The following is a 19806-nucleotide window of genomic DNA, read 5'->3' as shown; positions in this document are numbered from 1 at the left end:
ACGATCTGCCTACTTGCTCCTACTGGAGAGTTTAAAATGAAGACTGAAACTGCCCCACTATTCTTACAGTCCACACTGTCTAGCAAATCTTCTTGTGGTGACAAAAGGAAATTTGTCAGAGGATCCACAGGGTTTTAATTGATACGGGTTAAAGAGCAAATATTTTTAAGGAGGTAATCAATGGCGTGTTATTAACACACACCACAGAGAATAATATAATTTAAATTACTATTATGTGTCAGACCCTACTTTCAGTATTTTTAGTTTTTTTTTTTAAATTTAAGAAAAGCGTGAAGTTGCTTGTTCCTGATGGCTTTGTTTCCTTTTCCATCTTCTTTCACTCATAAGTTACCACTGTGCCATCTGCCACCGAACTCTTGAAGGCAGGTGCCATACATTCCCTAGAATGTAGTAACACCAAAAGACAACCGTTATATAACAGAATTGACCCTGCCTGGATCAAACATAATTCCTGCTGACTTTGAAGGGCGTATTTATCTTTAAAGAATTTTCAGATATTCACAAAAATGGGAATTCCAAGATGTAGAGGTGAAAACCTCATCCTATTGATAATATTAGCTTTACCACTGATTCTGGTGGGGTCAAAACTCCACCAAGTGTCTGTGGGATACCGGACACATACAACTCCAACTGCAGTAAATTCCAAATGTTCTGGTTTTCAGCATGTCCAAGGAGAATAATGCAAGGGCAGCATATGTTTCTGTCACTATCCAGTCATAAAATCCAACCAACCTATGCAGGATAAAGTAATTTGTCATGTACAAACTGTACCGAAGGAAATCTTCCACTTTCAGCTTCAATAGAAAGTCCCTCATAGCTACTATTATTCCCTGATGTGTACAGGTTTATAAATTATTCATGTTCTTTGTTGTTAATATTTTTAACAAGGAAAGTCAGAGTTAAGAAGAAACTTAAAATGAAGCTAATGCCATTAAGCATGGAAACGCATAGTCAGGACAGCTGTACTCTGCTCTGGGATCACACTTGTATTTAAATATTCATGTCTTCCTTGCACACTCTGTAGGGAATCCCAAGAAGAATCTGCTGTCTGAAGAACAGGGCATCACTGGAAAATATCATGGAGATGAGAGGCAAGAATTTTGCCTGCAGTGAGCTGCTTCGGTAGATTCTAGTTAAAAGAATAAAACATGACATGCAGAAATAATTTTTTGCGACAACTAACATTTACCACAAAACAAACACAAGGATTAAGTTTCAGATTTTCAAAAATAAATTTAAAAAAGGCATCAGAAAACTTTCATTATTTAACATTTGCTACCTATAAAGAGCAATACTGATTTTAAAGGGAGATCTGTTCTTCAATTTTCAAATAGCTAGAAATTCCGTCAGTGAAACTAGCAATGAGTGCTGCCTTCTCTCTGCATTTTGGGATCATCTCGAGTTAAGCACACCTGACTTTTATTGCTGCAGAGTTTGAGAGCATCATAACAAAGAGCTACATTTTGCCATTGAACTGGCCATTCTGAGAGAAATTTGTAAGGGTTTCTTTGCACCCCCAGTTATGTATAACAAAAACATACCCAATCTTTGACACGTCACTAACTGTAGACACATTCTGTGGATAGGATAAAAGCAGCAAGCCCGCTCACCCTGCAGTTATGGAAGTGCAGCCACTGGCTTTAGAAAAAGCAAGATCAACGTCCCCAAAATATGACAAGAATTTAGTGGTCCCAGCATGTATGCCAAATAAACCCACTCAGCAAAATAATTCAGACTTCAAAAGTCTACTTCTTTGGTTGTAGATATACATTTATGATTGACATTTAACTAAATCAGCTGAACCAAAACGTAATAATAAAATTCTCTTCATTAGCCTACGATATTTTCCCTATACCAAAAGCACACATCTTTGTAGACAGCTCAGGTTCCACAGCTGTTACAGTGACATTTATATCTTGTGTGTGTACTATATGGAAGTTTCTAAATTCAACAGCCGTTCATTTTTGGCTTTGAAATCTTAAGTAATACTGGGGGAAACAGCTACTTAATGTCCCCCTCTCTCAACTTTCTGACAGATATTAACATGTCTATCTAAAATATCATTTCATGTAGGGACTGGAGCATCTCCTATATGAGGAGAGGCTGAGAGAGCCGGGACTGTTCAGCCTAGAGGAGAGAAGGCTCAGGGAGATCTTATCCACATGTATAAATACCTGATGGGAGGCAAAGAAAAAGAGGGAAGGAAACTATTGTCAGAAGTGCCCATAGACATGGGGAGAGTCAATGGGCACAAATTAAAACCCAGAAAATTCCATCTGGACACAAGAAAACACCTTTTACTGTGATGATGGTCAAACACTTGAATGGGTTTCCCAGAAAGATTGTGGAGTCTCCGTTTGTGGAGGTATTCAAAACATGACTGGACACTGTCCACGGCAACCCGCTCTAGCTGATCCTGCTTAAGCAGGGGGTTGGACTAGCTGGATTCTGTAACTCAAGATGTGCCTTCCAACCGACATGAAAAAAATATTTGTGAAAGCTATCTGCATAAAGAGGGTATGAGTATTTGCCTTCGTAAGACATGACACTCCATTTTGAAGGTAAGCCTAATTGCTTTTTTATTGGTTTCCTATCTTCATATCAGACTGAGATACCATGGGATGGAGATAAAGGGAAGACACTAGATTATAACTAACAGCTATTAATTTGTATGTGAGCCTGGCAGGGAGCCCCCATCTTCTCTGGCAGAAGTCTCTTGCAAACATTTCAGCCTTCAGCAGAGAAGGAAGCCAAAATGCTCTGAACATCCTGCTCAGAGGACTGTTTTTCCCTGGTGGGCTGGAAGAGGAAGCAAGAACTGTTACAAGCTGGGTAAGAAAAAGTATGCAAGAAGGATGCTGAGCTCCTTTGCAAGCCATGAGTATGCCTAAAGGACGCTCAAGAATGATGAAATATCTAAAGCAGAGATGGTTAATAACACACACAATTATTTTTATTATTTTTGTTTAGATTTGCTTATTTCCTCATGTTAGATAAAATGGTTGCGCTTATAAGCCACTGAAGAACTACTTCTTTCATCTCTGGCATGGTGCTAGGAAGTCCTGCTGCATCCACACACTGGAACTGAGGAAAGTGGAAGTGCCCAGGTTACTTCAGCAACGCAGGAGCTGAGCGCTACCCATGAGTTGGTGTAAGCTGAGCTGCCTGCTTTTTCTTCTCCGATGACATAACAAATGAACAGCTTCAGCCAAAAAAGGTTCCCAATGGGAGTGAACACAGACATGATGGTGCAGCTTACCGAGGCCAAGGGAAGAACAAGAGCACAAGGGTTTTGCAAAATGAGACCAAAGCTGGGAGCCTGCTAAGTGACCAGGCAGCTGAAGGTTACCCAAACTTTTTCAGCCGTCTTTGGGGTAAGCTGACATTTTTTGTGACATCTCAGAAAAGAACACAAGTAGCAGCAGCAAATTAAGCAAAGGAGTTTGAGGTGAACGGAAAAGCTGGGAAATTCTTAAGATCAGTACCTAGGAACACAACAGGATCTAGTGAGTAATTATAAATAATTCACTACTATGTCAAAAACTTGGAGGATCACATCATTCTTTATTTTCCTCAGAAGCATGAATGCAGGTTTCTGTTTTTTCTTTGTCAGAGCAGACAGTGACAGTACTGTATTTTTCTGCATTCATTGAAGGAAGTGACAGAATTGTCAGCTCAGCTTTATGTAACAGAAGGTTACTTCTCTCACCAATAACATACACCATATTTACGCTTAAAAAAAGTAAAGCACTTAAGATAAATAACAACTTTTCTGCAGAAGTACATCCTGTAGTTTTCCACTTTGGAAGTAGGACTAGAGATGGGAATAGGAGAGAACTGCCAAAGGTACCTACTTCTGACTGGGGACTGAGCCACGACAGAGATTTATATCACACTCATTTTCATGCAGAGGATGCCATTTGCATATGAGTTACAGCCTTGCCACAGGGGAGCGAGGGAGTCAGCATCTACCTAAATACTCCCTTGTGGTAGATGTTCTGTTGGCCTGTGGCACCTTATCAGCAGACAGAAAAGGGGCAGCATGATAAGGAAAAGATCTCATTTTTCCTGTGCCCTGCTGAAGCTCAGGTTGCACTGGTGCTCTGAATCCTCACTTCACCACTAGTATCTTCTCTTTTCAACAGAGTACCCGTAGGAGCCTCCAGAGAGGAAAACCTCGCTCCACAATCCTGAAGGAATCACTCTTTAAAGTGACCTACAGCTTCTAGGGAGAAGGTAGGCTTACTAGTCATGGCAGACACTTTCATACAAAATACTTTCCATGCTTTTCCTTTCCCTGCTCACAACTGCAAAACAACATCACTCTTCTATTAAAAAAATGTAAAGAGATCTTTGTAAATCCTACACTTTCATAACCCAGGAATGTCTGTTTCAAAACTAGGACAAAGTTATATGAGGTATGGGACTCAGAAGGAAAAAAGGCACAAATGATCAATGATTGCCACAATTTATGTTTGAATTGCTTGGATTTTGGATTGGGGCCTGACCAACACAGCAGGTCTGATGATGCCATCTTTATTCATACGAGTAATGCTGTTATGAACAGTCCAGCTCTCTACTCGATGAATAAAGGATTGCCAGACCAGCACTTAAGCAGAAGCAAATATGGCACAGGATTTCCTGGGGATTAATGACTGGCTGGGAGTTGATGATAGCCTGATGCACAGGCAGTCATTAATCTTAATCCTCAGGAAATGATCTCTACCAAGGTCATTATTTCTGTAATAAGATAAAAGCAAACAAAAACTAATGTCATACAGATATTTTTATTTATAATGAACGATGAGGTTTCAGCTGTAATGTAAAGTTCATGTCCTATTAACGAATACCCTACGTATTTGCCTGTTAGAGTGGCCAAACTCTTATCTTCTTAGAAGCTTTATGCCACGACCAAGATTTTGAAGAGGAGAAGCCTCCTTTGTCTTAGACTGTAAATCCACAGCACGGCTGCACACCTGCCTGAATGCAAAGTGACAAATGTCCAGCCGCTCCTGCTGATCTTGGATGTTACTCATCTGTCAGAGGTGGGCCGAACACTTTGCAAGCCCACGGATTCCAGACAGTTTACAAGCTGACTTTTGCAACACAGGCACAAGCCACAGCAAAATCACACTTGTGTGAAAAGAGAAAAGGAAGGACAGGTTCCCAAGTGTGTGATCTTATCTCAGGATTGCTCTGTTTATCTACATTTTGTGGAAAGTAAAAACTTCTGAAGGTCATTTCTCTCTCATTTCCTATTTTCCTACTTACAATCAAGTGCATTTTTAAGAGGCTCTCAATTAAAGTAGAGGTTGGTTCTGACTTCACAAATGAATTATTCAGGAGTAAATATGATGAGCTGGTTTTCTATAAATACTTTGCATGTTAATGTAAGAACAATACTGTGTAGGTCAAGCTGACCTTTAATTGTCACACAGCCTGCTTATACATTCTATACTGCTTATGCTATCAAGAGGACTTAGATGGGACTTCTTTTCTGTCAGCCTTGCAAAGCCCACACAAGTCCAAATGACAGAGCAGTGTGCCTTTTCATGCCCCCATTTTCCTTGCAGTTATTCAAGACAATGTAGCAGTGAACTTTATGATTGATGTAAAGAGAAAGAAAAGCTGGATCTTCCAGCAGCAGTCCAACAACTAGAAATTTTACTTCTAACGGCAACATTTTCTTTGGAAGCTGTGAAGAGTCAAGCACAGAGCTCCCAGACTTTATGAGTGCTCTTCCAGTGACTGAAAACCCAGTTCACTTGGCCGTGCCAGCGGCAGGGCTGCTGGCGTCTGCTTGGGAAGTGCACTGACTGATGGACCCACCAGCCAAGAAGGAGAACAAGTGCTGAGGAAGCCATCCTACGGGAAGAGACCAAAAGAAGGTGGGTGCAGGCTAGTGAGATGCAGTATGAGGAAAGGGAAGGGAAGTCAACAGTAGCAAAATGGGGAGAGGGGAAATGAGAAGGGGAGCAGGACAGAAGGAGTATGCTCAAGTGCAGGGGGTGCCAGAGTACCTGTGTATGTGTCAGCTTTGATTTACACCTTTCACACTTCTTTCCTTTGAGAATGGCACTTTGCAATGTTGTTTGCTGCAAACCCAACAAATACAGCTAATGATGCAATGTTTTTGACCTATTGATCTGAGTCATCATCTGGCAGAAATACTGAGGGGATCTAAGCCGACTAAAATGGGACAGAAAAATGCTCAGAACCTCTTTCAGCTATTTCTTTGAGTCTGATCCATACTTGCATTAAACGATTTCAAGGAAATCCTTTGATCTCACAGGTTGTGCACCAGGTCCATCGTCAGTCGTTTACTTTATTATGTCTGGGGTTTGTTTTTTGTTTTTTGTTTTGTAGTAGGAAAGGGCGTGTGAAGTGGAGAAAGCCATGTGGGCCAGAGAAGGCACCAGGTAACCCTTTACATTTCTACATCCCCCCAAATGATGGGTTTATATAGCAAAGGACGGCACTTCTCAGACGCTTCTGATAAATACTACCTCTTCTTTTAATTCTTAACAATGAAATGCTATCAGCTTAAAAAATTACTTAGCTAGAATGGTAAAGGTCTTTTAAAGTAAGTACCATGCACCAGTTGATTGTTCGATGTCCATTACACACAGGAAGATTAAAACACAAGAATATGGTGAGAGTTTGGTAGGTAAAATTCATACAGAGCCAAACAGGTAATCAATATTGTATACAGCAGGTACACGTATCAGTTATCACCCATATTTTTGAATTGAATGTAAGATTCAAGTACAACACCATCCAAATTAGTTAACTAGTATTACCTACCTTGGCCAGCCACAGTACTTACATCAAACTAAAATGCCTTTTCTTTTATGGAGGTTTGCAGAATTATCTGAATATAGAATAACGAATGTGCGACATTTAAAAGCTCAAAATCTCAGGAAACAATATGCGTGTTCAGTGGAGATATTCAACACTCCCTGTGTCTGCCTCCCAAACTGCCTGCAGTGCAAAAGATCTTGAAAGCCAAGTCTGCCTACAAATGATGTGGAGCCTCAGAAAAGGTTAATGACCATAACGTGTGACAGAAAAGTGGGTGGATTTTTTTTCACATTTCTCCTACACATCTGGGCGTATTTCTTAAAAACTAAAAGCAGAGTTGCACATGCAAACATATTTGTTGAACTGCAGTCCTATATCATCACTTCCATGTTGTCACGTCAGTGGAAATTCGAAACATTAGTTCCTTTAGTATTAACACCAACTTAGATGTCTGCATGTATGCAGGCTATTTTTCATTGTCTTCTTGGCCACTTCTTCATGAAAGTTGTGCATTAAAATACAATATTTACAGCAAATGTAGGTAGATTTTTTTACCTTTTGTAAATTTGCACTCAGTGTATCTGTTTTCATTAAACATACAGGTGGTTACTGCCTTGCATTTATTTAAAGGCCACAAGACCTTTATATTCTGTTTTTTTAAAGAATATTAATTCCAGAACAAATATAAAGAGTTTGGAGAGGGAAAAACCTCCTCAAACAAACAGTAAAGTATTATGAGCAAAGAAAGGATGAAGAAAATTTTACTGGAGTAATGTAAATAAGATTTATCCATTGCAACCATCTCTATTAATCCACATTGATCTCAAGTGTTTTACTTACATAATAAATAGCACTGAGTTACTTAATAAACTTAATTATAATACCTAATTTTCAAAAGTGCTGGGCTTCTGTGACTCCCAAGATAGTTTTCAGATTTCAAACCCTTTTTTCCTGTGCTGTTGTGAAGGGCGAAGCCTCTGGATTACAGTATATGGTGCAAGCTTGCTACACGGGAAAAGGTAGCAAGGAAAGGTCTGAATGCTGAAAAAGCTGTGTCTAAAAAACAAGTGAAATAAGCTTGAGCAATGGAAAAATAGCTGAGAGCTGATCTTATTTCTGAATCTTTGTTAAGTCCAAATTGAACTCCGGTACTCCAGTTAATGTTTCTACCTTTCCTGTGGCCTTCAATCTGTCATAAAGGTTCTGTCCCTATTAATGAGCTCTTCCCAACCTGATTCTGTTCTCTCTTGTTTTTAAAACATATTTGATGAAGTCTATTTACTGCTTCAGAGGATTGTTATTTTTGTTTGTGCTAGCACTATTTGAGACAACACAGATGCATCCACAACCCAGGAGTTCTGCTTTAAGGGAAAAGAGGAGTGCAATGGATTGGAATGAAAAATTAAAACTTTTCATTAAAAAGGGAAAAATTGAGATTGGAAGTCTTTTCTTCTTCTAGCAGAGTGAAAAGCTTGGCTACCAGGTGGGTAAAGATGAGACTTACTGGGTGCAGCAGTCAGAAAGCCTGCTGACCTGCTGTAATGATGCAAATAAAGGAAGCCAAACACGTAACTGCAATAAATTTCCTATGTCCTTTTTCCGCATTTAATGGGAATAGATTGGGCACAGTCTGTGATGACTCCACTCTAAGATGCGACAGACTTTGGCAGGGAATAGTGCAGCATTAACCAAAAAGAGAAGCGTTGTGAATCATGAGCAGAGTAGAAATAATGGTGTGGAGATTGCAAGGACTAAAATTTCCCTTGTGTTGACAAAATGAGTGTCAGCTTCAGCTTCTGAAGGGGAAATAATAAAGTAGCTTTGCCTTGTCCAAGAGATACAGAGCAATTTTAAAAGCTGTACGCAATGTTGCAATGACAAACACAAAGGAACTTAAATGCAAGGAAGTGCTACATATCCCTTTTGATCACTGAAGTTTGGAAGGTCTCACTGTCAGTAATATTTTAGGTCTCTCTAGTACCTCACAATTCCTTCACAAGTGCTGTTCCTTGAGACATTTATTACTACAGCAAGACACACGTTCCCCAGATAAACACCTGGTCTTTAATTTCTTTGGAAGTCCACCAGAAGCTGAGATTCAAATCACCCCGCAGTTGCAAAGTAATTATGGTGTTCCTGCCAACTTCTCAGACCAAAGCAATCATGGTCTTCCTGCTAACTTCTCAAAGAAAAAAAAAAAATTACACCACATTTGGATAAAGCTAGCAAACTGTTAACATGTATGTAACACAGAGGGACGTCGCATTTTTTTCTAATGTCAGCATTAAAACACCTGAAGTCAAACCAGCAGAGCCTCATTCTTTTCTATATTTCACATGACAAATTACCCACCGTTTTGACTTTTTTTTTCTGATGTACTAAAATCAAAACCAGGAAAGAAAACCAAAAAACTCTTTACAAAAGTACAAGATTATAGAGTTTTTCTAACTTTTAAATTGCTGCTGAAGCTAGAGGCAAAGCAAAACTATGATATGCATCAACCAAGTGATCAGTTTTAGTTAGCACTGCAAAGAACACACTTCCTAAGTTGCAAGTCTTGGTGGGAGTATGTACGCCATGCCATAAGAGTGCAAAATTCTCTCAGAAAACTCAGACACATTCAGAAAAGGCTGGTGAAAGCAACAGAAATGCAAAAAATAGTTTCATGGGGAGAAGGGAAAAGGAAAGTACTTGTTTGCTTTTGCAACATAAACCCAAAAAAAATAACAAGAATACCTTCGGCAAGTGGGTCAAGTGTGTGAATCATGAGTTGGAAGATGCTGTTCCTCATTAGACTGTTGTGGAGCGATGCAGAGCTTCCTCCCCGCTGGAGCCGTGGCTTGGTCTAGGTGAAAAAAAAAGGGAAAGAATTTAGGTTGGTGTTTTTTGCTCTTTGTGTGGAAACAGGTCTGAAACACTATGAATTAATCTCACACTCACCACACAGTAAAATATTTTCAATCGTCACCTATAGCTGATTATATGAAACTATACACTGTACTAAACCTTGCCACACGTATAAACAATTTCTCTAGAGGGGATGGATTATCAGATTAGTCATAAGTATCCCAGGGCTCAGGAAAAGAGCAGGGAAGAAAGAATCCTTCTCTGTGAAAACTCTTAAAAAGTTAAGAAATAAAAACCTCATACTTGCATCAGGAACAATTCATAATCTGTTTCTTTGTAGAACCTGAACTTCAATCCTTGAAGTAAGTTCTAGTTTTCATTGCCTGGGTACCTTGCAAATATGTGTCCTATCAAAATTATGCAGAAAAGGGGCAGAGGGTACTCTTTTCAAATGGCAAAACCCTAAAGCTTAGTCAGAGCGAAACATGCTCCTTGCTTTGGTTCAACCCATTAAGTACTGATTGCAAAAACAGACTGCAAGTGAGGTGAGGAAGTGCAGACATCTACAGCAATGGAGCTAACACACAAGCATCTTTTACATGCTTTTAAAGAAATTTAAAACATATCCTGAGGTTCTTTTCCCCACGCCATTGTTTAGTACAATAAACGATGCATTTAATATATCCCATAGAGTAAGACTCCTTTGTGGATGGCTGTCTGCTTGTTTCGATAAAAAGGATAATCAGAGCCAACAGACTGCTGACTAATAAGACCCTGAAATCCAATTATAGGGAAAAAACAACCCTGAAGAAAATAGTGTTTTGCAATAACACATGGTACATGGATTAATCTTTGGTGTCATACAAATACTAAATATGATAGAAACTGAACAAGAAAATTAATTCACTGCTTTGTCTTTGGAAATAAATTATTTAAATTTTCTAGCAGCATAGGAGGGGGAAAGAAATCCCAGTAATTTAGAAGAACCCTGATGTGTGTCAAACCAATGCAAGGCTTGTCTCACCACCCTCCTGAGAAATAAATCTGCCTACCGTCAGTGTTTGGTCATCCTTGTCGCCAGCATTAGGTGACTGCATGAATGGGAAAAAGAACAAAAAGAAGTGTCAGATGGAGCATGCATAGAATGGAAATGCAGTAAAACACCAGACGTCTGATCCTATGAATACTGTTGTGATAGGTTTTTGAACCGCCCCAACTAAATCATCCTAGTTATCAAGTATTTCAGAGTAAATTCACACTGCAATGTTGCAGGAATCTTTTATTCTTGTCAGTTTCTTGGACAGGAACTGTTGTCATTTCAGGGCCTGGCACACAGCAGCTGGGCTGCAGATCACGATGTTCAGTTCGTACAAATAACGCAGGGAGGCAAACTGCCTGTACTTCAACCAGTCTGAGATAGTGAGGACTGAAAAACTAAAAGCGATAAGAAACTCAGGATTGATCAACTCTTCAAAGGAAAGCCTAAAAAGCGGTAACATTACCTGGGTATTTTGCAGGAAAGAACTAGCAAGGAAATGACAAAAAGGTGTTTCATTTTAACCACTTCCAGCAAATAGCCATTGAGCCCAAACTGGCAGCTCGAGCTAAGGGCACGCAACATGGCACATACTGCTCTGCCATGAAGGCGAATGAGACAATGAGACTCCGAATGGATTTTAAAGGCAATTAATGCTTTCAAGTAAGTGGTGTATCCTGGAGATGACTTGAGGTCCTATCTCTAGGACAAAAGCAGCAGAGCACATCACCCGGAGACACTTCTGAGGAAGAACAGAATTTGCACTGAAAACAAAATGCAAAATTTTGTATTTGATTGGTAGTCCTGAGTTTTGCTTGTTTCTTTAACAGAATTAACACTTGCGTTAAATGGAAACCTAGAACTTTTGTAATGGAATCTGTTTTGACACCTTAAAAGTTGTGTGATAAAGTCGTGTTATTTTTCTAGTGATTCTGCTTATCCCAAGGAAGGAAAGTTAACACCAGAATACAAGAAATATGAAACTCCAGTCATCAAGTACTAATTAAAATAGGACACAGTGCAAACTCCAGCTGTCTCACATTCATTCTTATTTGATCATAACCTCTTCCCCACAAGCTGGCATATAAATAATTTCCTCCGTCTCAAGCCTCATGTTCCATCCAAGTTCTGCTTTCAGCTGGGATAGAATTAACTTTCTTTCTAGTAGCTACTGTGTTCTAGATTTAGGATGAGAATAATGCTGGTAAAGCGTATTGTTTTAGTTGTTGCTAAGTGATGTTTACATTAGTTGAGGACCTTTTCAGCTTCCCATAGAAACTGAGAGGGTGCATAGACAGGACAAGCTGGCCAATGGAATATTCCATACCACAGATGTCATGCTCAGTGTATAAATGGGGGTTGGCCAGGGGAGCTGGAATCCGTGATTGCTGCTTGGGACGGGCTGGGAAACCAATCATCGGGTGGTGAAAACGACTTGTGTTACATCAATTTAGTTTGTATATTCTTTTACCATTATTAATGCTGTTGTCATATTATTATTGCTGTTGTTGTTGTTGTTCTATAAAACTGTCTCTATCTCAACCTATGAGTTTGCCTTTTTTGTTTTTCTTTTTTCCCCCTCTCCTTTTCTTTCTCTTCTCCCTTCCCTACCTGCTGCGAGCAGCTGCATGGTCTTAGACACTGGCTGGGGTTAAACCACGACAGTGCATTACATAAAAAACAAATTATGTCGCAATTGTTCTATGGAAAAATCTCCCTACTGCAGTGAAACCCAGTTTTTGGATACACATCACCACTAACTTTCAGGACATGCCTTTTGAGTTAGTGAAGGTTAAGTGGAAGGCAAGCAGTTATGAGCAAACACTGATAACACAGAAGATCCCTTCTCTTCCATAATAAGTAAAAGAATAACCAGAACTGAACTCTTTGTCAAAGACTGCATATCAACTTCAGTTGTGCATATCAACTTCAAGAAGAGATAATGAGGGAAAGATCTGTTCTGATAAAGGAACTACCTGTCTCCTCTGAAATTCGACTGCCCTCGTATGAGAAAAGGTTAGGAAAAAACAGTTTTATGCCTCTACTGAAGACCACCATCATGGACAGAACTGTTAACAGAGTGGAAAGAAAAGGAAAGAAAAGAAAATACAAAATCTGTGTTCTAAAATGTCATTGAAACAGTGGATGTATCTTAGAAAATTTTTGTATAATGCGTATATATATATACACAGTATAGATACATATGCTCTTTCAGATACAAATCTGCACACACATTTGCAAATCCATGATTTATTTGTGCATACTTTGAGAGAACGTCATAGGAGGGAAAATTTTTCTTGCAACAAAATTTGCAAGAAAGCAAAAAGGGCAAAACAGGAAAAGTTCTTATTGTCTCCAAAGAAACAATTTAGGGCAGTAAAGTCCTAAAGATCAGTGGGTATACTTACAGAAGTAAAGTTTGTGAGATGGGAATGAGTGTTAAGAACTGCAACTTTAATAAAAGTTTGAAAAATTACTATTTGGGAGTTAGAACTTTTGAAGCTAGGAAATTTGTTTCTTAATTTTAATATTGAAAGACACGAGAATATATAATTGATAAATCTGAGTAATTTTTCATGTTCTACCCGACAAAGGGCTGAAGAATGTCATTTTTCTTACGGCCAAGAGGAGTTCAGTGCATTCAACATGCCTCGAAAATGCTCTAGGCTCAATATGAGGGCATTCCTAAAAAAACAAAATCATGTTGAAGGGAACACTATTATTTACTTGGAAGGGCATGTGATGAAGCTGCCTGAATGTGTAAAAACAACTAGATGACAATTTTTTACCATATAATTTAATTGGTAGAGGATAATTATGTTACAAAGAGAAAGAATAATGAAATACATATTGCATACACATTAAGAAAATAAAAGAAAAGTGAAAAACACATCTGAAATAATTTAATTCTTTGTCAGTACAGAATGGGATATAACACCGTGAAACAGGTTTTTAAATTGTTTTTTCCACACATGATTAGTAACGCAATTGTTTCTGAGCTTAACTTGCCAGTCAAGTTACATCCTAGAAGAAACGTCCAAGACTGGAACATAAATGGAATTTTAAGGCAGAAGTGCCTCCTCAGTTTTAAAAACAGGAAGGTAAACAATGGTTTGACATTTTGGTGATATTAAATACTTATAATGCCTGGAAAATCTCCTGGATTAACAATAATAACACTTTAAAAGTGTTTTGAACTATGGCAGTGAAACATTGAGTTGTGGTGGAGTTGTTTATATCATGTATTTGATGGCATTTTGTCCCCATTAGGATGGCAAATTAAACTATTTTCCCTTTGTTTACAGTGAGTTTTGCATTTACATGTTCATTGTCATGTAATTTGGGTATCAAACACTGTATGGCAAAGTACTTTGAAGTACCATTTTTCCCTTGTAGAGGCATCTAGTATTCAGACATTTTATGTAACCTTTTAATTTAAGACAACACTTTAAACCTGATCCAAGGTTAAAATGGTTGTGTTTCTTTGCACTAGGAGTGAATACTATGTTTTTGGACATACTCAACAGTGATTTCTTTAAAGAAAAGACACATTCTCTGTAAAGGTAAGTTTGCTCTTAAATCATGACAACCGTTGCATGTGAGTTCCCGCAGGAGACGAAAATTCTGTGTCAACTATGCATTACATGTATTTCTGAAGGAATTACTAGTAAAAAAAAAAATCTTTTGCAATTACATGTTATAATTTATTTAAACCCACAAATTTATTATAGTTCTGCAAAACGCAAACAATGCATTCTTGTATACTGTCTTATTCAAAAGCACCTGGGGCATGATCCCTTATTATGTTTTTATCAGAATTATAAAAAGATTAATCATGAGACAGCTCACTAATTTTTTTTAGAGAATTCACCAAAATATTTGTTGGTTCTCCTATATGCCATGGCAGGATGTAGGAGTTTGTCCATATTCCTGCCTCTATCGGTGATCATGTAGTCAAGTTTGCTCCACCTGTGCTAAAAGTCTTAAAAGATTTTAATTCAAGAATAATAATAATAAAAAAAGTCTACTTGCTATGAAGAAAGGGCCTATGGTATCCTTTTCACACATCTATTTTTCTTAGTGAGGTAAGTCCATCAGTGATCAAGCCTGACATCTTCCTTGCCTTTTTTGGGAATGTGTGTTCTTGAGAAACAGGCTCCTGAAGTAATTCATGCAAGAGAAGACGCCTCACTAACTATGTGGCGCATCTCCTCATGCTTTCCTTTAAAATAAAGGGCATCATGACAGTCAAATGAGGAGCGGAATCTATAAAAAGCTCTGGGTATTTGATACCAAATATCCTTGTTAATAAAAGATGGCTATTAACTTGAATCATCTATTAGACAGTGATTCCAAAACCAGAACCAGAGAGCTGACTGCCGGCAGCTCCAGCAATTGCTGCTCTCGTTGAAGTTTCCATGTTACAGGTTCAATAGCCTGAAACGATTAGCGAACTGGACTGCCCACCACCTTCTCCTAACAGGAGAAAAGCATAACTAAAAAGTTTGTGTTTTTTTTTTTTTTAATCAGCTCCTATGGGAATAATGAAAGTTCATGGTGTTTTGTGGCTGGCAGTGTGGTCCTGAATGCAGCATGGTGTCTCTAATTACGTCAGAGTATGAGCCCAGATAGGGTTTTGCTAAATTGTCTCAAGATGTTTTATAGTGAAGGACTTCTGCTACTCTCTCTTATGCCTGTTTTCAAAAGCAGCATCTGGACTCGGCAATTTTATATCTATCAGTGAGTCACTGCTTGTCAGCCCTGAAGTAAATTACAGGTGATAGTTTTCTTGGTGCACAGGGCTCTCTAATCTTTGCAAGACACTTATGCTTAAGGTCTGTGGATTTTTTGTTAGGCTGAACTGCAGAAAACAGAGATGCATTTCAAAGACAGCCACTGAATTCAATCTAGTTAACTTAAGAGGCTCTAGATCATTTCTAAAAATCGGTATCCTAAGGAGCGCTATTAATGTATTTGGAATAAAACCATTCTGCATTTATTTGAAATTATATCACAAACTAGGTTAATGCATAACTAATATCCAAAGCAACAAACTCAGATAGACAGACTTCAGAAATAAGCATAATAAGCTCAGTAAAGGAACAAAAAAATAAAGTAAGGTATAATTTTAGCTAGTTCTCGTAATATCTTTGGATTTTACCAAATTAGAATCCCTTAGACTTCCTTTCTGCGAATATCCCCAAACAATCCAATGTTATAACCCTTGCCAACTGGATGGTTAGGCTTTATATGACTGGCAGAAAGCTGAAAAGTGCATGTTCCAATGGTCTCAATATACTTAAACTAAAATTTATGTAGATATGCATGGAATTAAAAGTTGACCAACAACATCACAGTCTACAGAAGCTCTGTCAGGTGCCGCAATGGGGCCAGTACAGCTCACTAACCAAAGGGGACACATCTCACTGCCCCACTTTCTAGATTCATTATGTAGAAAGGCTGTAAGTGGCTGTAGGGCAATATTTCTGTATTTAAGCTACAGTAAACTGATGGTAAGGATTTTAACTTACATATTACTGCTCAGTAGATCATTACCTGAATCCAGATTGTGAACCAATGTGGGCTACAGAACCTTGGACCTTACTTAAAACAGAGGAGGAAAAAGCTTTAGTAAACACTCTGTAGAACAACAAACTAAAATTCCCTTTCACTTTGCCTGCCTTCTTCCTTCCTTTTTCTTTCCCAAAAGTAAAGTAAAACAGGGAATTCTACCTAAAGAAGCAGACTTCTGTATTGCTGAATAAAATAAATACGATTCATAAGAATCATATCCAAAATTAAATTGAGGTTGTAAGCTCGCTTTACTCGTCAAAAGGAAGAATTTGTTGAATTAAGCTTGAACTTTTAAAGACATTGAGCTGGATCATCAAATTGGGATACCTGGCTGCATTTACAACTGCTTGTTTACATGCACCTAGTGTGAAAGTTGTAGCCCTGGGCAAAGCAAAATGGCTTTGTTCAGTCAGATCCGTTGCCTCTTTTATGCCACTTTGTTCACGCAATTACCCAATGTGCATACACATAGTGAATCCCCATAAATGGTCAGAAGAGATGCATCCTAGCTGGTCTAAGCAGTGACAAATGGCTGGTTTAAGGTATCAGTTGCTAAATCACGTGCTAATGTTAGATCAACTGGTTTAATTTTTATGCATACCATTACATGAAATAGGACTCTTCCCGTCAGCCTGTAGGACAAACCATAAGATATTTAGTTATTCAACATGTGTAAGAAAGTCAGAGACTGCCCCATGTCTCTTACCTTCTCTGAACTTACTTAAAGTCAGGTATCTTTGGCTTAGGACGGCAATGTAATAGCTCAAGCTTTAAGAGTTGATAAGGTTTTAATCACCTTAATGTCAGATGCAATTATGCAGCTTTAAGTTGTCCTCTTATCCTCGTTTCAAGACGTGTCAATGAAGTCACCTTTTGCTATTTTTTAAATTGTATAAATTAGCACCATAGCTCTATGTCTACGCAACTTTCAGGGGGACAAAAGAATCTTTAAAAAAACCCCCAAACCAAACCAAAACTGAAGCTAGGTACTTACAGCCATCATTAGATACTCGTGAACACAAAACATTTGTTCCTAAGTGACAGTTTAAGTACTTCATTATGGATTTATGTGGCTAGCTTTAAAATACCTGGATTTAAAGCGTTTAATATGCTGCTACTTCATCAACAATATTACATGGGAAAGCATTAGTAAGTGTTCCAAGATTAAGTTCTCAAAATCTAAAAAATGTCTGAATTAAAGTCACCCATGAAACAAGCTGCAAATTCTGGGCAGGGGGCTGAGAGGGTTTTCAGCTGAACTCCAACTACACCACAGAGAATACAGACAGAGGAAATGCCTGCTCTTCATTTCTTACAACTCAATCCAACATGAACGGCTTAGTAAGAAGCCAGCAAAAAAGCATTTCCTAGGACCTCTGCTTACGTAAATACACAAAGGATCTGCTACAGATTCTGGAGGTTTTAGAGTTTGCCTTATAAGTAGTCACAATAATTCCCAGAGAGGAAAGTGTTTGACAAATCTTAGTGCTTGCTGATGCTATGCTGATTTGCAGCAACTGCAGAATAAATCTCATTTCTGTAAGCTGGCTGTGCATTGCAGAGGATTCATCACACAGGCAAAAAGGCTGCAGTTTCACTGCTTTTCCACCTCCAACGCCCTGGAGATCCTGAAGGACATGGGCACCTCCAGCTGCAGAGAAGAAGAACCCAGCCTGAACAGCCTGTAGGGAGGAAATGCTGAATCAGTGCATCCTCAGCTGCCTGGTCACGTTACCTTTCCACCAAGCTCTGCTTGCTCCCGTCTTTTATTTCACAGCTGCCTTTCCCCTTTAGGTGACTTTTTCTCACCAGGATCTCTGCTGACTTTAATGTCAGCTGGCAGAAATTTACCCAGATCTCTCTCTCAGGACAGCGACTGCAAGAAGAATGTAATCAACTGTGAGAGGGGCATATAAAATAATGAACAATATTGAGAAAGCTAGCTTGAGCATTGCTAATGGTTGATGTTTCCCACCGTGTTGGAAAGGGACAGAGAATAGAAGGTAGAAAGCCAGCCCTTAAATGAGACAAAGGGAAAGGCTCGGCATGCTGTATCTATCCTGCAGGACTACCTTTTCTATAAGACAGTAATAACATTTAAAGTCGTCTACCTCACACATTTTAAAAAAGTGGGAGCAGGGAGAAAGGGAAGCAGCAGCAAAACAGTTAGGATGATGCTTAAGGGACAAATATTTCTAATAACTGTGCTTCAAAACGCAAAATCCTCATTCACTGGGAGCACACCACCAGCTCCAGGCTGCAGGGTTCTGGGTGTCAGTTTTACACCAACCTAATAGACAAAATCGAGCAGTTGGCTTCTGTTCCCCCGTTTCCCCATCTGTAAACTAGGATTAGAGATGCTGTTCGTAAAGAATTTTGTTGTGATGAAGAGGGCTTTTATTGCTTCAGGGGCAGGTTACCAGATATGACTGCCTTCTCTTCAGCAATTAACTGTGCTCTTTGGGTTTTGCATCTTCTACTGAGCACAGCACACATGTTCATCACAGTAATCTACAAAGCAGAATTTCTCTGAGAGCAGCATCTCCAGTAACTACAGATAAAGGATCAAAATGTATGTCTTGCAATATTTTGTTAGCTAACAACCATAATTTTTTAATTTTATTTTATTTTTGGACTATTTATGTCTCTAACAGGTCTGAGACTATGGGTTCACAAGATTATGTGACAATCAATGCAATCAAAGCATACAAAACACTTGTACTTTTTACATCCAATAGGATGTTACACTGAACATTCAACATTGTAAAAGGAAAACCAATGAAAACATGTTGGTTTTATTTTTTAATTCACCCCCTAACTGGATTATATTACACTTTCTTGGTTTTAAAATGTGGAACTAGACATTAAGTCTGAGGCAAGCCAAAGTATTGCTAAAAGCAAACACCTTAATTTTGCATATTAGACTGAACAGTATTTCAGGCTCACTGTCTTTATAACTGACATTGAATAGCATCTGCCTCCATATTCATCCTTCAAATAAACATTTTCAGCTATTTTCACCACTGCCTCCTAGGTCTTTCTGATCACTTGAAACATGCAAATGCTACCTAAGAGTTTGTCTAATACTTAGTGAGGGTGTAAGAAATGGCAGGGAGGAAAACTGCTAAGGAGAAATAGAAAATAAATTTTATAGATAAGATACGTAACCAGCACTGTACTGCTGGTGAGCCTGATAGAGCTGTGGACAGAAAGCAAGTCCAAATTTGCAAATTTCATCTGCAACCATGAAGCAAAACAAATTGTTTTCTTCACATTAGGTGAAGAATAAATGGACCACATCGACTCCTGTCTTACTCTGGTTCCTCCTGCCTTTTAACTATTTTTCTACAATGTTTTGCATTAAGATGAAAGAGATCTGTAGCTCTGAAATCAAGAGCATCCCTGTATGGTGGGATTCTGGAGACCACCAGGCATGTGTTCTGGAGAATCTGCAGCATGCACGTGCCAGGTTACTTTTAACTCCTTTGGAGCCAAGAGGTGAAACCGAGGCAGGAAGACCCGAACGG

At 38.8% G+C, this 19806-nt stretch overlaps 1 protein-coding gene across 2 annotated transcripts in view; it reads right to left on the bottom strand.

Annotated features, from left to right (window-relative positions):
• The window catches only part of SLC24A2 (solute carrier family 24 member 2), a gene marked incomplete at both ends in the record, with an annotated part of 106966 nt that overhangs the window by 40439 nt on the left and 46721 nt on the right, over positions 1-19806 (bottom strand). For both annotated transcript variants that reach the window (XM_082497512.1, XM_082497513.1), the window contains 2 exons: positions 9559-9667; positions 10722-10760. In XM_082497512.1, the coding sequence (XP_082353638.1) occupies positions 9559-9667; positions 10722-10760 (148 nt within the window). The remainder of the gene's footprint in view (positions 1-9558; positions 9668-10721; positions 10761-19806) is intronic.

This window comes from Vanellus vanellus, assembly GCF_965231255.1.
Source record: "Vanellus vanellus genome assembly, chromosome: Z".
Classification (NCBI taxonomy): domain Eukaryota; kingdom Metazoa; phylum Chordata; class Aves; order Charadriiformes; family Charadriidae; genus Vanellus; species Vanellus vanellus.
This window is presented reverse-complemented; position numbering and strand designations above follow the sequence as displayed.